This window comes from Neovison vison, chromosome 5 (assembly GCF_020171115.1).
Source record: "Neovison vison isolate M4711 chromosome 5, ASM_NN_V1, whole genome shotgun sequence".
NCBI lineage: Eukaryota > Metazoa > Chordata > Mammalia > Carnivora > Mustelidae > Neogale > Neogale vison.
The window spans coordinates 35,481,151-35,493,433 of NC_058095.1; the positions used below are offsets into that span (position 1 = coordinate 35,481,151).

At 41.1% G+C, this 12,283-nt stretch overlaps 1 protein-coding gene across 2 annotated transcripts in view; it reads left to right on the forward strand.

Annotated features, from left to right (window-relative positions):
• Positions 1 to 565: 565 nt before the first annotated feature.
• Positions 566 to 12,283, forward strand: part of PPM1D (protein phosphatase, Mg2+/Mn2+ dependent 1D) — a 41,769-nt gene continuing 30,051 nt past the window's right edge. The window contains exon 1 of one of the 2 annotated variants that reach the window (XM_044248511.1): positions 566 to 1,195. In XM_044248511.1, the coding sequence (XP_044104446.1) occupies positions 724 to 1,195 (472 nt within the window). In that variant the 5' untranslated portion in view covers positions 566 to 723. The remainder of the gene's footprint in view (positions 1,196 to 12,283) is intronic. The other variant, XM_044248510.1, reaches the window with a different exon arrangement.

Below are 12,283 nucleotides of genomic sequence, written 5' to 3' on the forward strand. Positions count from 1 at the left end.
CCCAAATCCAGTAAGAGTGCCACACTTTTTTGCAGCGTGCCCACAAACGACCTTTCAAAGTGAGGTTTCCCGCCATTTCACTTCAAGGAATGGAAGGTTTACCTCCCCCCGCCGCCCAGCTTCTCCACAGTCCTGGGAGGCCCGAGCCTACGCGGCTCCCCGCAAGGCGAGCTGTGAAACGCCAAGTGCTGTAGGCTGCATTACGATCCCGGCGACTGAGCCCAAAAGGTGACGGCCCAGGATGCTCGGTAAGTACTCAACTACGACGAAAACCCGGAGAGCGAAAACACGCAAAGCAGCAGAGAAAGCCAAGCCCGCCAAGGGCGGGCCCAGTGCCCGCGCAGGAGCACGGTGCGCGGCAGTTGCTGGGAGGAGCGAGGGTTGGGGGTGGAGGGCGGGCTTGGTCCAACTCGACTCCTGATTGGTCCGGTCCAGAGAGCCGAGTGACGACAGCCGGGGAGAACGTCTGATTTGTGTGGTGGGCGCGGGCAGGCGGGGAAGCGCATTGCGCAGGCGCAGCTGCTCGGCTCCTCTCGTCCTAGAGCTCCGGCCCAGCTCTCGCGGACAAGTCCCGACATCGCGCGCCCCCCCTCCGGGACCGCCCCCTCCCCCCTCTCGGCGTCGTCGAAGATAAACAATAGTTGGCCGGCGGGCGCGGAGTGTGTCTCCCGCCGCCGGATTCGGCGGGCTGCGTGGGACCGCCGGGATCCCAGCCAGCCGGCCATGGCGGGGCTGTACTCGCTGGGAGTGAGCGTCTTCTCGGACCAGGGCGGGAGGAAGTACATGGAGGACGTTACTCAAATCGTGGTGGAGCCCGAGCCGACGGCTGAAGAAAAACCCTGGTCGCGGCGGTCACTCTCTCAGGCGTCGCCTCCGCAGCCGTCACCGCCAGCTCTTGCTGGCAGCGAAGTCTTGGGGAAAGGCCCAGTGGTGGCAACCCGAGAGGCTCGCGACCCTCCCCCGGACGCCGCGGCCTCTCCAGCTCCCGGTCGCTGCTGCCGCCGCCGTTCCTCAGTGGCATTTTTCGCCGTGTGCGACGGGCACGGCGGGCGGGAGGCGGCACAGTTTGCCCGGGAGCATTTGTGGGGTTTCATCAAGAAGCAGAAGGGATTTACGTCGTCCGAGCCGGCGAAGGTTTGCGCTGCCATCCGCAAAGGCTTCCTCGCTTGTCACCTCGCCATGTGGAAGAAACTGGGTAAGTTCGCTGCTTGTTTGCCGCCCGCCTCTTTTTCGGGCAGTTGAGGGCTCTTAAGAGCGCCAGCACCTCGTGGCCCCCGGCTCCGAGCGCGCTACAAAGTGCGCATTGGTGGGAGTGAAGTCTCTCCTCGGTCGGGTCGCGCTTTCCAGGGTGGAGGGCCGGCCAAAGTGGCCCCGGGAGAGATCGGATCGCTCTATTCCGCCGCCGCCCGGCGCCTTATTTCCACCCTCCCAGAAGCCAGGAAAGCGGTCCTCTCCCGGCTTCACTTTTTTGGTGGCAGGCTGCGAATAGTGTTTGAAACCTGGCGCCAGATTTTGGCCAGAAGACGTATTCAGAACACTTGGTACCTGAGCCCCACGCAAAGGAAGCCGGAGACGGCAGAAATGAGACTGCTGCCTTAGAATCTGTCATAAATTTTTGCTCTTGAAGGACTTGTCCCTGTCGGGTTGCCTCCTACCGGTGGTGTCAGTTCACCAAATTGACCCTAGGTGGCTGACAGTTGAAGTATACTGTAGACTAATTAAGAAGGTCAAATGTAATCATCCAGCGACTTAAATAAAGTCTTGGGAGGAATTCGGTTGTGTTGACCATAAAATGGGTTTAGGATCTTTATGGTAGTACTGCTTATGAAAAACAAAAGCGAAGAATGCGTTGTTAGGTCTTAAACTGGCCCCACGTTAGGGTGTGTGTTAAATTCTACTAGGGCTTTTTAAAGGTAGACTTTTTTTTTTTTTTTTTTTTTAAGTTGCCTTCGCGAATTGCTGTCAGATAGTTCTCACCAGTTACCAGTTAAAAGTTGTAACTGCCCGTCAAAGTTATAAGAGATAGGAAATTACTGATCAGCTAAAAGGAAATAGCTTACTTTTTAAAAATTCGGTGGAATTGTAGTTTCATCTAAACTTTAAATTAGTTTTCTAAAGTATCCAGTGTTTCTGTACCCGACATGTGTTATCATACAGACTTAGAGCTGCTTTTGCATTGCGCTGTATGAATGGCGGGAGTCTTTTTTAGAGAAAAGATCATAACTTCTGTCATTTAAAAAAATCCTCTTGTTTAATGGTAGCATGATGTTGCTTTATTTATAGCAGAGGGATAGAGAGAGAAGAGTGTAAAGATTGGTCAAACAGAACATTTTTTACAAAGGTGTTGTCATAGAGTTGTAGACTAGCTTCTTTTGAAGTCTGTTTTCTGTTTGTCTGGCTTTCTGCCAAAAATTGTTTGATTGACTCATAGAACAACCAGTCTTCCTGTCAGAGGCGTTTCCCATCCAATCCCAGAGGCCCCTATTATTTGTTTTGTTTTTGTGTAGGCAGAGCAGAACTGGAGTGTATTCCAGAAATATGTCATTTCATGGCTTGCAGGCCAACCAGGAGTGGACACCGAGATAACTATATAGAGGAAGATTAGACACAAAGAACTATGAAGAGTATTATGTTTATTTTGCAGTACACTTGGAGCAGCATGAATTTGTCATATATTTGAGCTAAAAGAATAAAGCATAAACCCTGTTACTTGGGCTTTTTTTTTTTTTTTTTAATAAGGCATGGACCATGCCTTCAAAAGCGAATGTGTATGTTTTTTTGACATACACGTGCTTTTTGAGTCAAACTTTGACTCCTATGAGGCGTGGTTTAGAGCTTTGTATATCAAATACTCAAGTTTGCTTTGTTCCACAGCCAAGCCTTGTACTCCATCCTTGAAACTTGAATTTAAAAAAAGAAAATGCTGAGTATATGGAAGTCTTGACACAGGAGATGCAGGTTTTTAAGAAAAATTGTACTTCAGTCCCAAATTCATGGGTGGCTCCTCAATTTCTATAAAATAAACAAACTTCTGGTTGTAATCGGCAGGCCAAGCTCTTTCCACTCCAACTTTAGACTTCCTATTCAATTTTATCTGTTACTCATATTTCCAACACAGTAGTCTACTTACCTTTTCCCCATGGCACACTGAAATACTCCATTTTCTTGAATTCTCCCCCAAAAAAGAAAACTGAAAAATAAACTCCTCAAATCTCTAAGTCAGTTTGTTTTCTTCTGTGAAGACTTGTTTCTTTTGGAATTAATAAGCATTCTTTGTTTCTACTTTTGTAGTGCTCATTAGGTTATAGCAGTGCTTCCCAAACTTTTTGTTCTTAAAACGCTTTTTATTCTTAAATGATTGAGGATCCCAAAGATCTTTTGTTTATGTGGGATACATGTCATATTTACTCTTTGAGAAATTAAAACAGAAAATTTATATTTATTAATCTATTAAAAATAAACTAAATATGTTAATATATTTAAGTGAATATACTATTCATAATTCATTATCTTTAGTAAATATTCATTATTAATACATAATTTAAATGAAAAGTCACTTTCTAAAAACTAATACTGAAATAAATATTCTCATAACTGCTTCTGCATTCTGTCTGTTGTGCTGTGTTGTGTGGTTGAAGTACATAAACAAGGCAGTCTCACGTGTATAGTAGGAAAAGGGAGGAATAGTTTAGTAGTGTTTTCAGATAATTCTGGATATTCTATACCAAAAAAGTGATTGTTTCTTAAGGTTAATACAAATGGAATCTGAAACCTTATCAAAGGACTTTTTGTAGTTTTACATTGAAATCCCGTTGGTCTGTCTTGCACTTTTAAAAAAGATTTATTTATTTATTTATTTATTTATTTATCTGAGAGTGAGAGAGAGAGCACAAGCTGGGGCAGGGGGCAAAGAGAGAAGCAGACTCCCCACTTAAGCCCCATGAGGGGCTGGATCCCAGCACCCTGGAATCATGACCTGAGTTGACCGCAGGTGCTTACCGACTGAACCACCCAGGTGCCCTTGTCTTGTACTTTGAATAAATCTTTTACCGGTGTGTAATTTATGACATGGTACATTAGTCGCTTGGAAAATAGTATTTCACTGAATTATGCAGATCTAAATACTGATGTATTTTTTTTAAGTAACATTTGTAAATATTTCTGATCTCATCAGAAAAGTTTTAAGATTTGGAAGCTATCAAGTTCACTCTAGTAGATACACATTTTCCAAATGTAAGTTTTTTAAGCAGCAATTAGAAATTTATCACTGGTAACAAATACTCTCAGTTGTTTTTTCTTCCTTTTCTTTTCTTTTTTTTAAGATTTTATTTATTTATTTGACAGACACAGCAAGAGAAAGAATACAAGCAGGAACAGTGGGAGAGGGAGAAGCAGGCTCCCCGCTGAGCAGGGAGCCTGATGTGGGTCTCAATCCCAGAACCCTGGGATCATGACCTGAGCCCAAGGCAGACACTTAAAGACTGAGCCACCCCAGGTGCCCTTCTTTTCTTTTCTCTTCCTTCCTTCCTTTCTTTCTTTCTTTTTTTTTTTCCCCGAGATTTTTGTTTGTTTGTTTTTTGTGTTTAAGATTTTATTTATTTGATAGAGAGCACAAGCAGGGGGAACAGCAGGCAGAGGCAGAGGGAGAGGGAGAAGCAGGCTCTCCGCCGAGCAGGGATCCCAACACAGGGCCCAGTCCCAGGATCCTGGGATCATAACCTGAGCTGAAGGCAGACACTTAAAGACTGAGCCACCCAGGCACCCCTGTCAGTTGTTTTTCTTGAAAGGGAGAGGCTCACTTTGTTTAGTTTGAAAAAAATGTATGTCAGATGCCCAAGTCTTACTAACATAGTTTATCAGTTTATCAGTCTTCCAAGTAAAAATGAAAACCATGAAAAATGGGGTTAGTTCATTCTATAATTCACAGAGTCAGAAGTATTCATGGGTGGAGCTTTAATAAAATTTTTTTGGTGTTTTATTGTTTTAAATTTTATTGTGATATCAAGGACATTCTTAAATAAAACTGGTTTGCCTTTTTTTTTTTAACTGCAAGTGGGTGGCTATGGAGAATACAGTGACTGCTAGTTCATTTTGGTGTCACTGCCTCGATTCCTAATAAAACCAGCAGTTTTACCACTGTTTTTGAACCATCAGTGCAAATGTCAACACAGTGGAAAGGGCAAATAAACTCAGAATTATTATGAAAATATTTTGGCTTTGTGAAATTCCTGTAAAGATCACACAGACCACTGTGAGATAACCAATTTGTTTTATCTGCCTCTCAGATAAATCTTAAGGTCTTTGGTAGGGGGATGTCTTATATACTTTATCATTAATCTGTAAGAGCTGATTCCTTGCTCAAAGTAGCTGTTAATTTAGTTGAATTTCTGTGGGTGAAATGATTAATTGGCTTTGTTATTTTTATTTTTTTAATTTAAAAAATTTTCCCCTTTTAAAAGTTGTAAAATACACATAAGATTTACCATTTTAGCCAATTTTATGTGTACGTTCAGTGGTATTAAGTACACTCACGGTATTGTGCACCCATCACCACTGTTCATTTTCAGAATTTGTTCATCATCCCACAGAAACTCTAATCATTAAATGGTAGATCCCCATTACCCTCTTCTCCACCCCCTGATAACTTCTGTTTTACTTTGTGTCACTATGAATTTGCCTATTCTAGGTACCTCATGTAAGTGGAATCATATAGTATTTGTCCTTTTGTCTTATTTTACTTAGCATACTGTCGTTAAGGTTCATCCAAATTATAGTATATATCAGAATTTTTTCCTTTTTTTTTTTTTAAAGATTTTATTTATTTATTTGACAGACAGAGATCACAAGCAGGCAGAGAGGCAGGCAGAGAGAGAGGAGGAAGCAGGCTCCCTGCTGAGCAGAGAGCCCGATGTGGGACTCGATCCCAGGACCCTGAGATCATGACCCGAGCCGAAGGCAGCGGCGTAACCCACTGAGCCACCCAGGCGCCCCAGAATTTTTTCCTTTTTAATGGTGAATAATATTCTATCCTATGTGTATACTACATTTTGCTTATCCATTCATCTGTTGATGGACATTTGGGTTGTTTCCTTTTGGCTGGTATGAATAATCCTATTTTGAATAAAGGTATGTAAATGTTTGGTTCTGTTTTCAGTTCTTTTGGGTAGAAACCCTAGAAGTGGAATTAAAGTCCCCTTTTTTAAAAATTTATTTTCTTTTTTCTTTCTTTCTTTTTTTTTTAAAGATTTTATTTATTTATTTGACAGACAGAGATCACAAGGAGGCAGAGAGGCAGGCAGAGAGAGAGGCAGAGAGAGGAGGAAGCAGGCTCCCTGCTGAGCAGAGAGCCTGACCTGGGGCTCGATCCCAGGACCCTGGGATCATGACCTGAGCCGAAGGCAGAGGCTTTAACCCACTGAGCCACCCAGGCGCCCCTAAAAATTTATTTTCTTATTTCATGATCTCAAGTTACAGTATGTGCCTAATTTATGTATATTCACATGTATGGATTTACTGTTCTTATGTTTGCCTTCTAAGAAAATGTTTTAAAGTTTGTGCTTTTTTTAGGTTTGTTCATTTGAAATAATGTTTGTTTTGCCTCTTTTGATAGTTCAAAGAAAGTAGTGAACAAATTGCAGTTTTAGTTCCTATGTGTCGGGAACTATGGTTTACTTAGGTTATCAAGAGAGCCCCTGGAAAGATAATAGTACATTGTTGAAATAAATGTGATCTCTGATTGATTGTGGGAAATTTACCACAGTACTTGTAGAGGAAGATGAAATACGGAATTTTTTTTTGAAGGACTGTTACTTCCTTCCCCTTCCTTCCCCTTTTTGATTTTCAGTATTATTAGACATGTATAAATATTTCAGAAATTGCTAGAGAGAGAGGGTGTGTGTATGTGTGTGTGGCATGCATGCATTACTTTTGCTGGTACAAAATGATTCCAAAATAATAAAATGTAGGTGATGAATATGTCTGAAAAGATTTTTTAAATTTCTTTTTCTTTTTTTAATAATGTTTTTAAATTTTAGGGATGTCTGGGTGGCTCAGTGGGTTAAAGCCTCTGCCTTCCGCTTAGGTCATGATCCCAGGGTTCTGGGATCGAGCCCCACATTGGGCTCTCTGCTCAGCAGGGAGCCTGGTTCCTCCTCTCTCTGACTGCCTCTCTGCCTACTTGTAATCTCTGTCTGTCAAATAAATAAATAAAATCTTTTAAAAAAATAATGTTTTAAATTTTAATTCCATTATAGCTAAAATAAAGTGGAAGTTTCGCTACCTTACTGTGACTGAGGTTCAGAGCATTTCCTCTAAAGAGTATGACCAAGGGAGGTGTTCCTGGGTGGCTCAGTTGTTAAATGTCTGCCTTTGGCTTAGGTCAGGATCCCAGGGTCCTAGGATGGAGCCCTGCATCGGGTTCCCTGTGCAGCAAGAAGCCTGCTTCTTCCTCTGCCACTCCCCTGCTTGTGTTCCCTCTCTCTCTGTCAAATAAATAAAGAAAATCTTAAAAAAAAAAAAAAAAAAAAGAATATGACCAAAGGAATTATGAAGGAGCTCCTCTTAACCTAAATTGTTGGTTGTAGATTTGGCAGGTAGTTTTTGTTACCTCAAATTTAGAGAGACTGAAACAAAAAGAAAATGGGAGGGATAGAGGGAACGACAAGGGAGAGTGAGGTAGAGCTAAATTTGAAGAAGGGTTCTCTTAAATCCAAGAATTTAAACCCATTTAGTATTTCTCAGTTTTTATTTTCAAGGACCTTCATCCTCTCACACATCACATGTTTGGAAGAGTTTGCCATATTTTTCAAGTACTAATTTTTCTCTATTTTTGTTAAATTATTTTTTACTTTTGATCAGTAGACCTGTTACCTCTTAGATGACCTGTTACCTCTTGTTCATATATCAATAATTCATTCCTTTTTACTACTGAGTAGTAGTCCATTGTATAGCTACACCACAATTTGTTTATACATTCACCTGTTGATGGGCATCTGGGTTGTCTGCAGTTTTGGCTATTACAGATAAAGCTGATGTAAAGTTTTTCTTTACAGTAGAAGGCCACTAATAAATGTAGAAGGAATGATAGACTTTTAGAAAATCATATTTTTTAAAAAAGATTTTATTTATTATTTGACAGAGAGAGACACAGCAAGAGAGGGAACACAAGCAGGGGGAGTGGGAGAGGGAGAAGCAGGCTTCCTGCTGAGTAGGGAGCCTGATGTAGGGCTCTGTTCCAGGATTCTGGGGTCATGACCTGAACCGAAGGCAGACGCTTAATGACTGAGCCACCCAGGCGCCCCAGAAAATCATATTTAGTAATAATGATTTCAGTCAAGAAACATCAGTGAATGCTAAAAGTAGTGGGTGAAAATTAGAGGAACAGAATTATATGTTAGTTTCTTATTGGGTAGTTTAGAGCAACAGAAATTTATTCTCTCATGGTTTGGGAGGCCAGAAGTCTGACATCAAGGGACATCAAGGTGTTAACCTCTGTTTTGGAGGCTCTGAGGGAGAATCTGTTACATGCTGTCTCCTAGGTTCTGGTGGCTGCCCTCAATTTTGGCACTTCTTGGCTTGTAGATATATTACCTAGTCTCCACCGTCTTTATATCACCTCCTTTATGTCTTCTTCCCTTCTCTTTTAAGGACACCTGTTTTAGGATTTAGGGCCCACTCTAATCCAGGATGATCTCTTCTTAAGATCTTTAACCTAATTACATCTGTGAAGACCCTTTTCCCAAGTAAGGTCACATTCACAGGTTCTGGGTGGGCCTAACTTTCATGGGGGAGGGGGGAGCCATTCAACCCACTACAAGGAGTTTTATATTATCTCAGATTATTTTCCCACAAATACTTATTAATTACAAGGGGGAAAAGGTTATAGTGGAGAAACCTCGTAGATATCATCTTAATCAAGTGACCAAAGGTAGCATCATTTTTAATGGATAAATTGAAACTGTGTACCACTTGCAATAAAAAGATCGTATTTAACACTTCTGTGATATTCCTGCCAAAGTGCATAATCTGAATACAAACATGAGGAAACATGAAACAAATCCAAATGGAGAGACAGTCTTGAAATGATTGGTCTAGTACTCTTAAAAAGCATCAAGGAAACAGAGGAATTGTTCCAGATTGAAAGACTAAAAGAGACATGATGAGTAAATTTAATGAAGTGGTTCTGATTATTATCCTTTCATTATAAAGCATATTATTAGGATAATTGATAAAAATTTGATTAAGATCCTTGAATAGATGTAGATTTCTGATTTTGTTGGTTGATTGTGGACATGTAGAATGCCCTTGTTTGTAGGAATTAGATAATGCAATTGTATTTGGGAGTGTAGTCTATCTTGTTGGCCATTTAGTCTCTATCAGTTCAAGAAAAAGAAATTCTTTGGGGGCGCCTGGGTGGCTCAGTGGGGTAAGCCTCTGCCTTCAGCTCAGGTCATGATCTCAGGGTCCTGGGATCGAGCCCTGTATCGGGCTCTCTGTGCAGCAGGGAGGCTGCTTCCCTAGCTCTCTCTTTCCCTCTGCCTACTTGTGATCCCTCTCTGTCAAATAAGTAAATAAAATCTTTAAAAAAAGAAATTCTTTGAATTATTCATGCAAAAAAGAAAAGGCAAACCTTAAGTAACAGGTCTCAGAAAGTTGAGACATCTGAATATCTCCAGGAATTCAGATAACAGTTTCATCAGGCCCTACTGCTGCATGCATACCAGATAGCCAGGGTTATGTTTATTTGTTTCACTAAAGAGGATAAATCAGAAAGGGCAGGTGCATTTAGGGTCACCATTTGAATATAATCCATTGTCATTTTCCAAGAGCAATCAGACTTTCTACCCCCTGCTTTCTTGTTTTAATGGTGACAGCTAATCTTTGTGGTTCTCTGAGAGATGAAATAAGGCTTTTAGTTTACTATTTTGGAGGAGAGTATCATTAGTGGGATGCTCCAGAATCTTACACTTGGCCTTTTCTACTATAATAGACTTACTCACCTATCAATTAAGAGCTATGAGGGGAAACTTTTCATTGCCGCAGTTATTTGGGGACTAAACTACCTGCAGGATAGGTTTGGGGTTCCACAGAGTTTGAGGTAGACTGGATTCATAGTCTTATTTAGTACTTGACCTCCGTGAGTCTTGGCTCCTGACCAGTGGACTGTGGTTTTGTTCTGCAGCTCCAGATTTATCTTAGAGCCATCCTTCAGTAGTTACTCAGTGATGTATTTCTCTTTCCTCTGCATAAGCTACACGTGAAAATGGCCACATACCATTTTGAAGAAAGATTAACAATACTCCTTTAACTAAATGTGGAAGATTTTTTTGGTTTTTGTTTTGTTTCTTCTTTTATTTTGGTCCTTTGAGTCAAATAAGGCCTTGTGAGTGACCATTCTGGAATCCATTTTTTCTTCTGCCTTGTTGTCAGATAGGTAAGGTAACCCTACCAGCTTTGCTTTGGGTTGTTAACTGCTCCTGTCTGATCTGTCACCTCAGGGTTCTCCCATCCCCACAAAGATCAGAGAACCAATTTTAGTTTCAGCCTCTTTTATTAGTATTCCTTGCCTAGAGAGGAGTCAATAAAAAATGTTTAAAAGATTTTGATGTTTACATGATTACTTCCATAAGCATTTAAGTTGAAGAAGGTCATCTGAATCTTTCTTGGGAATGGATATATGGGATTCATATGCATGTAATAGAGTAATTATTTCCTCTCTTTCACTGTGTTTGTTTTCTGGAGCTGCTGTAACAAAATTCCAAAAATTGGTTGTCTTTAAACAAAAGAAATTTATTGTTTCAGTTTTGGAGGCCAAAAGTTCAAAATCTAGGTGTTGGCAGGGCAATGCTTTCTCTGTACTCAACTCTGAAAGCTTTAAGGGAGACTCTTATCTTGCCTCTTCTAGATTCTCATGTATACTGGCAATCCCTGGCATTCCCTGACTTGTAGATGTGTCATTACTCTAGTACTCTAGTACTTCTAGTACTAGTACTTTGCATCTTCTCCCTATGTGTCTTTACATCATCTTCCTTCTGTGTGTTTGTCTTTGTGTTAAAGTTTTTCCTTTTTTTTTTTTTAAAAGATTTTATTTATTTATTTGACAGAGAAAGATTATAAGTAGGCAGAGAGGCAGGCAGAGAGAGAGGAGGAAGTAGGCTCCCTGCTGAGCAGAGAGCCCAATGCGGGACTTGATCCCAGGACCCTGAGATCATGACCCGAGCTGAAGGCAGCGGCCCAACCCACTGAGCCACCCAGGCGCCCAGTTTTTCCTTTTTATAAGAGCACTAGTCATATTGGGCCAGGGCCCACCCAAATGACCTTATTTTACTTGATTACCTCTGCAAAGTCCCTGTTTCCAAATAAGGTCACATTCTGAGGTACTGGGTATTAGGATTTCAAATATCTTTTTTAGAGGGACACAATTAAATCCATAATCCATCATCCCAAATCATATCAGTCAGTCATAACAAATTTGTTGTTTTTCAGAGTCACATGGCCTTTTAGGCCAGGCCTGAGTCTATGTTTGCATTAGATGACCCAGAAAAGTTTTATAACCACAGTTCTAAGCTAGTATGCTGACTACAGACTGTCTGCTTATTTGCCTACTATTTCTTTATTGATAAGATTAGCCTTATCTTACCACTGTATAACATGGGCTGTTTGTTACCATCTGGACTGTTCCATAACTAATTGACATTTTTCTGAGGGATAGTGCCCTACAAGCTATTTGTGATACAAGTTATATATTACAGTTCTTTGAAAGTAACACTAACTTGGTCTGCATTAAGGAAGGAAGAGAACATGGGAATTTATTGGAAGGACATTCAGTAGGTCACAGAATTAATTGGAAGACTAAACCACGTCGCAGAGCCGACAGAACCAGGGTACCTTGGGGGCTTTAGGTGATAGGAACTAGTGGACATTGAAAGGTTTTAGTCTGTGGGATGGATCAACTCCACAGTTTTCTGAGATTATGCCTTTCTAAGATGCAGATATCTGAAAGAGTCTGACCTAGTTTAGGTCATTTGCCCTTTAGGCTAGAACAAGCAAGTTTTTCAGTTGCATTAGAGAAAGACTGCATGCAGCGGAGGCTGTGTACTCCAAAACAGAATTGGGATGCTAGTGAGGAGGGATCGGGGGCTGGACAGGTGCACACTATATTTAGTACTATTAATAAGGGCTCAAGTGAATGCCACATAGCTTTATACTTCATTTGGATTATTCCCTCAGGGAAAAAAAATACTCAAAGCTGAATCATTTGTTTAAAGGATGTAGATCTTTTGAT